Source organism: Hyalella azteca, unplaced genomic scaffold (genome assembly GCF_000764305.2).
Source record: "Hyalella azteca isolate HAZT.00-mixed unplaced genomic scaffold, Hazt_2.0.2 contig7049, whole genome shotgun sequence".
NCBI classification, from domain to species: Eukaryota; Metazoa; Arthropoda; class Malacostraca; order Amphipoda; family Hyalellidae; genus Hyalella; species Hyalella azteca.
In genome coordinates, this window is record NW_025937184.1 from 146,618 (window position 1) to 153,853 (window position 7,236).

A 7,236-nucleotide genomic window follows, 5' to 3' on the forward strand; every position below is an offset into this window, starting at 1 on the left:
CAGCTGCGCTTTAACGCGGACAAATGTAAAGTTATCCACCTTGGCAAAAATAATGAACAGCAAGATTACAGTATGAGAAGACACGGTTGCAACGACAGAGTGATGATGTCGAAGTCGACAACGGAAAAGGATTTAGGAGTTAATATCGACAATGAGTTGAAATTTTCTAAGCATATTGAAGGTCAAGTTAATAAAGCCAATAAACGACTTGGACTGATCAGACGCTCTTTCGAGTTCCTAAATGCAGAAGCGATGAAGCAGTTGTTTGTTGCTGTCGTGCGCCCGAACCTAGAGTTTGGAAACGTCGTGTGGTCACCGAAATTTGAATAGGACAAAAATTTAGTAGAGAATGTTCAAAGACGCGCAACAAGGATAATTCCGAGCTTGAAAGGCAAGTCCAATGAGGAAAGAATAAAGATTATGAGGCTTCCAAGCCTCAGTTATCGACGTTTGCGTGGGGAGCTCATTGAAGTATACAAGTATACTCATGGCTTATACAAGGTCCCAGAAGGATTACTAGAATTTGCAACAAGAATCAACACCAGGGGCCACGGCTAAAAACTAAAAAAACAGCGTTGAAACACATCCATGCGACAACATTTCTTCTCGCTTCGAGTCACCGACATGTGGAACAGCCTCCCTGATAGCATCGTTGACGCTCGGAGTATGAACATCTTCAAAAACAGACACGAAGCTATGCAGGAGCATATGTTCAGTCTTAAAATGCCTAGCAAATTACGGAGCAGGCAATAAGTCCAGCAGCTATCTCAATCAATCGTCAGTAATGAAAAGATCGGGTTCCAAAGGCCGGATCCCTTGTGAATCAAGTCACGAAAAGTTCAAGAATCGGCAACAGACCATGGGCCTATTTCTTCAACGCCGACACTTCTATTCTATTCTACAGTGTATTCTAAAACTTTTTAAATTCATCTCAAAAATACTCCCAAACCTGGAAACTTTTTCACTTTGGAGCGGTAAAAAGTCTATTATAATTTTACGTGTATCAGTTCAGCCGTTTCTAAAATAGAATTAGTATTCATACCTTTTTAATTTAAATTCAACTCGAAAGTTCTCTTAAACCTAGAAATTTATTCACTTTAAAACGGCAAAAAGCCTTCATTTTTTCTCGACGAATAAATTTCATGATTCAACATCCAAAATCACTCAACTTAATGTCACCTTTCTCGAGGAAAGCATTCACTCTGTCGCGGGAGTCTATATATACAAGACCACCGTGAATGCCAATAAAACTTCTGTAGAATTTTTCTCTTTACTTCTTACTTTTATGCATCCATGTTCATTTGGTCCTTTAATTGCACTGTATGGACTATACCAGCTGATTATTATTTACGATTAAATCACTATTTAGTATATTTTATATCTGTTCATAACATAATTATTATTCAAGATTTCCTCACTATATTGAATGTTCTATATCCGCTCATATTATTATTATTATTATTCAAGGTATCGTATAACTACATTGTATGTTCTACATCCGCTCATATTATCATTATTTTTCAAGTTTTCGTCACTATATTGTATGCTCTTTATCCGCTCATATTATTATTATTATTATTCAAGATTCCCTCACTATATTACATGGGCTACACCCGTTCAGTTTATTATTGAAGATTCCGTAGCAATACTGTTTGACATATGTGCTACAAAAACTTCCAGTAAGATGTTGGGCATTTGTGGATCTGCGTAGGCTGAAGAGAGATAGAGATATGGAATAATAAAGGAATATTCGTTTTAAAAAAGGTTGAAGAATACGAGTCACTTGATGAGATTTGTGGATTTCAATGCGATAAAGAACTCGTCTGTAAAATTTATAGGGAAATATAATTACCATTTGAAATGTCAAGTGCGATTCACTGATGCATAACTGAGTGTATACTTAGATCCATAACATTGATATTTATATTAAAACAAATTTATAATTGAAATATAAATCATACAATTGAAGTACAATAAACTATTCGAACGTGTTGTGATATACGTGAAACTTATTCGTTAAGTTTTGAATTGCAGTTTCTTTCAAACTTTTTAATACATTTGAATTAACAGGTTTTTAATAACTGACATAAAACAAATTAGTCGTTCTCTCACGAAACAGAGCAGCAGGTTGGGATATCTTCCATCTATCTCAGTTCGGATCTCGTTTCTTATTTCTGCTTGTGCTGAAAAGTTGCTTGAAAAAGTTGGTCAAATTGGCATAAGCCAAATGTCGAGAAAAAAAATTAGATCATGATTTTTCTTAACGACATTGTCTAAATTTTTGTAGTTAGAATTATGGTGAAGGTTGGGATCGAGTTGTAAAACTTGGTTGTTGTTCTTGGTTGCTGTAAAACTTGGTTGCTCATTTTGGTAGGCACAATGATTAAAAATGATCCATTACGCGGGTCATGTTCCTGATATTTAAAAATGTTTTATTTTTCTTTAGGACAGATAGTTTGAACCAAGGCCATATAGTAATGATTCGAGGTTCTACAGGCCAGTTGGCATCCACGATGATCAAGACTACGGTTCTACAGGCCAGATGGTATCCACATAGTCAAGACTACGGTTCTACAGGCCAGATGGTATCCACGATGGTCAACACTAAGGTTCTACAGGTCAGATGGTATCCACGATGATCAAGACTATGGTTCAACAGGTCAGATGGTATATCCACGATGATCAAGACTATGGTTCTGCAGGCCAGATGGTATCCACGATCCAGTCTAGGTAGGCTTGTACTCTGGTATATGTCCCCGGTACCTCCCCTGCACACCCCAGCCCTTGCGACACCACCCCCAGTAGGGTGACCACCTCCCGCCCCTCCTCCTTGCGCATTAGGGGGCCTCCTGAGTCACCCTGGGGATGGGGTGAGAGGAAACATGAATGGAGGAACATTCGCGAGCAACACAGACTTAACCTGTTAGTTAATTATAATTAATAAACTATAGAATTTGTTTATTGTTACTCGATTATATTTTCAAAGATTTGAGTTTGTGTTTGTGTGTGTTTGATGCCTGGTGTCGCAATTTAAGGGGGTAGTTGGGGGCGCATATCCAGGATACTTAAGGCTCCGCAATATATAGGGGCTGTTGGGGCGCGTATCCAGGATACTTATAATACTTATGGCGCCGCAATATATAGGGGCTGTTGGGGCGCGTATCCAGGATACTTATGGCGCCGCAATATATAGGGGCTGTTGGGGCGCGTATCCTGGATACTTGTATCGTATCGGGATATTGCCTGGGCCTGAAACTTCATTTCCAGAGGCGTAAAATGTAATTTTATTTTTTTAAACAAGAAATTAAATATTAAAAAATTGCAAGGAAATTTATGTTAATCTGCGAATTGAGAGTTTATGAAGTATTTCATCATTAGGAACTATTTAATTCATTTTCCCCATTAGATCGAACAATTTGAAACTTTGAAACGAAACTTATGGTGCGGTATTCTAAAATCACGAGGATTATCTATCCCAAGAAACGCTTAGTTCAGCTGCTAGTTTAAACTCATTCAGAGCAAAGTCAAAATAAAACGCATTTCGAAATATCGTCTTTTTTGCGTATTTTCTCATTCAAAATGAAAATTGCTCTATTGTGCTCGTCATGTCCGTCCGTCTGTCTGTCCGTGACTTCACGTTCTTGTCGACGAGAAAATGCGCTCTCTGTCACTCACTGCAGTGAGTACTGAGTTATATTTTTAACTTACCCTCTTTCCTGAACTCATAACCCAGGGTAGCGCAGCCGTGCACCATCAATTTTGTGCACCAAATAACCCTGAATGGAACGCCATATTTCCGTAAGGCAACCAATCAGTTGTGGATTAAGTCTGCCGTCAGTAACCAGCCCATGACATCATATCGTTTTAAAATTTATGGTCTTTACACCACCATACGCGGTAGCAAATAGCCTAGACTAATCGTCCACCGCTGAACGTTGCATCCAAAGTCCAAACATCACTTCATACCCTGACTACAGCTCGAACTGTAACCAGTGTTCAACGGACTGCGATCAGTCAGCGTAACTCGTCAGGGGATCTGCATAAAAACCTGCCGGGCACCACCAGACGACGGTAGAAACATGACTTCCGTGGCATCGTTAAATTACGTGACATTTAGCTCACGGCATATGAGGTTAGGTATCAGATAGCAAAGCTCTGCTCCAAAATCTATCGCCTACTGGTATTTCGACCGTGGGCTGATTCGATGCATAGGCCAGATTAGGACGGGTTGGTGGATGACATATCCATTACAAGGCTCCGGCGCGCTCTGTCCGAGTGGTGAAAAAATTTTTCGCGCATCGGCAGACGAAGCTAGACCATACTAAAGCAGGCTGTTTTCATGTGGGCTGATTCGTATGATTCAATAAATTTGATCTGTCTGGTGGCTTGCGGCTGATAATTTGATAATCTGGAAGTATTTGAGGCCACGTTCATGAGGGAAGAAATCATGATAGTCCATTTACAGCAGGGCAGTGCATGGTGGTCTTTGACAAGCGTCCCGAACTGGTTGTCCTCTGATTTTATCATCTGATCTGATCTGATTTTATTATCTGATCTCATTATTATTTATTATTATTTTATTTATTATCTGATTTTATAATCTGATCTGATTATCTAGCTTATCTGCAGCCCAACCTCACAGTCCAACCCCTTCTCTCGCTTCCCGTTTAACCCAGTCCCTCTCTTTAGTTTCCATTTCCCACCCAGCCCCAATTCAGTCCCCCTTTGTAACCCAGCCCCTCTCTTTAGTTTCCATTTTCAACCCAGCCCCAATACAGTCCCCCTTTGAGACCCAAGCCCCTCTCTTTAGCTTTCATTTTCAACCCAGCCCAATACAGTCCCCCTTAGAGACCCAAGCCCCTCTCTTTAGCTTTCATTTTCAACCCAGCCCAATACAGTCCCCCTTTGTGACCCAGCCCCTCTCTTTAGTTTCCATTTTCAATACAGTCCCCCTTTTTGACCCAGCCTCTCTCTTTAGTTTCCATTTTCCACCCAGCCCAATACAGTCCCCCTTTGTGACCCAGCCCCTCTCTTTAGTTTCCATTTTCAATACAGTCCCCCTTTGAGACCCAGCCCCTCTCTTTAGTTTCCATTTTCAACCCAGCCCCAATACAGTCCTTTTTTTGACCCAGCCCCTTGCCCCACCTTGCAGGCGTCACGGCCGGGGGCGGCGGCGCAGAGAAGGGTGTTGGTCGCGCCGCTGGGGTAAACGGCCCCCGCGCGGCCGTCCCAGCGCGCGTTGCACGTCGCCTGGTCCACGTAGCCCAGCGTCGCGACGCGCAGACGCGACGAGACCGAGCCTGTCAGGGGGGGATTAGGGCCTCACAAATGGCCTAAAAGATGGCTTCAGAAATGGCCTAACAGATGTCCTCAGAAATGGCCTAACAGATGGCCTGACAAATGACCTAACAGATGGCCTGACAGATGACCTAACAGATGGCATCAGAAATGGCCTGAGAAATGGCCTAACAGATGGCCTGTGCAATGGTCTAACAGATGGCTTCAGAAATGGCCTGAGAAATGGCCTGACAAAAAAAGTCTCAGAAATGGACAAACAAATGGCCTGATAAGTGGCTTGACAAATGGCCTAACAAATAGCCAGACAAATGGCCTGATAAGTGGCTTGACAAATGGCTTAATATATAGCCTGACAAATGGCCTAACATATGGCCTCACATACTGCCTCACAAACGGCCTCGGTAGGACTGAGTCATTCACTGATATTCAATGAATAATATATTCACTGAATTTCATTGAATTCATTGAAAGTGGACTTGGGACTGACCGCCATCTTGGTGTCCCCACCCGGCGACGGTGAGCGCGTCCCCAGGGCGGAGGGGTGCCGCCCTGTAGGGGAGGCATACGGGGCGCTGGGTGCGAGTGATGGGGACCTGTGTGGGGGAGGATGGGGAACGAAATACTTCAGGATGAAATTGTATTAACTTTATTAATAATTAACTTTATCAGCATGAAATTATCAAAGTTTTAAGGGGGGTGTTGAGAGCCACGACACTTCGGATAGGCTTAATTGGCAAGTTTCTATGGGATTTCTTCACAAATTTGGTTCACCTTAATTTTACTCGTAAATGAAATAACAATCTGAATTTTTCAGGCTATTTATTAGTGATCTATCAACAGCAACAAAAAGTATACGATCTTTGAATAAAAACCGTTATAACTAAAAAGAATTTCAAAATAGTTTGCATTTTGATGTTCATAAATTGCACAACCTAATTAAATTGCATTGCTTAGCGTCATACGTACCTCACCTAGCCTCACACGTACCTCACCTAGCCTCACACGTACCTCACCTAGCCTCACACGTACCTCACCTAGCCTCACACGTACCTCACCTAGCCTCACACGTACCTTATCACTGAGCCTGAGTATGGCGATGTCATGGTAGCGACCAGGAGGCTGGTAGCCCTGGTGCACTATGACCTGCAGCACCGACAGCCTGCTGCTGCCTGGCTCGTTGGGGTCACTGAGGTCGTGCGCACCAACGCGTACCTCGAAGTTGTTCTCGTACCTTGTACCAGGCAAGTACCATTTACTCCTAGTACCAGGCAAGTACCATTTACTCCTAGTGCCAGGCAAGTACCATTTACTCCTAGTACCAGGCAAGTACCATTTACTCCTAGTGCCAGCCAAGTACCATTTTATTTTACTCCTAGTGCCAGCCAAGTACCATTTACTCCTAGTACCAGTCAAGTACCATTTACTCCTAGAACCAGTTAAGTACCATTTACTCCTAGTACCAGTCAAGTAACCATTTACTCCTAGTACCCGACAAGTACCAATTACTCCTAGTACCAGTCTATAATACCTGGCAAAAATGGTTTACCTAGCAAGTCACAACTTAGTCGTCAGACTTTAATAGGAACGAATATAGTCTTGAATATTTTGCTTAATCAATTTAATTAAGTATTTCAAGAAATTAAATTATCCTGCTGTGGGGGAGGGGAATAGAAGGGAACACCCACAGCTCAATAACCCAAGTCCTCTCCCCACACCTCATACTCCAACAACCCCCCTCCTCTCCCAACCCCAACCCCAAAAACACCACTGCATCCCCACAGCACCAAGCACCAATTCCCAGCTACCAGCAATTCCCCCGTCACCACACCTCCCCCATCATCATCCCCAGACACCACACCTCCCCCATCATCATCCCCAGACACCACACCTCCCCCATCATCATCCACCGTCACCACACCTCCCCCATCATCATCCCCC

The 7,236-nt window shown here is 42.7% G+C and overlaps 1 protein-coding gene across 1 annotated transcript in view; it reads right to left on the reverse strand.

Moving 5' to 3' along the window:
• Positions 1 to 1,783: 1,783 nt before the first annotated feature.
• LOC108680880 (venom peptide isomerase heavy chain) overlaps positions 1,784 to 7,236 on the reverse strand; it is a 12,785-nt gene continuing 7,332 nt past the window's right edge. Inside the window, exons 6-9 of the mRNA XM_018169798.1 lie at positions 6,370 to 6,529; positions 5,786 to 5,891; positions 5,146 to 5,300; positions 1,784 to 2,859 (exon numbers count right to left, since the gene is read on the reverse strand). Coding sequence (XP_018025287.1) covers positions 2,689 to 2,859; positions 5,146 to 5,300; positions 5,786 to 5,891; positions 6,370 to 6,529 — 592 coding nt within the window. The 3' untranslated portion in view covers positions 1,784 to 2,688. The remainder of the gene's footprint in view (positions 2,860 to 5,145; positions 5,301 to 5,785; positions 5,892 to 6,369; positions 6,530 to 7,236) is intronic.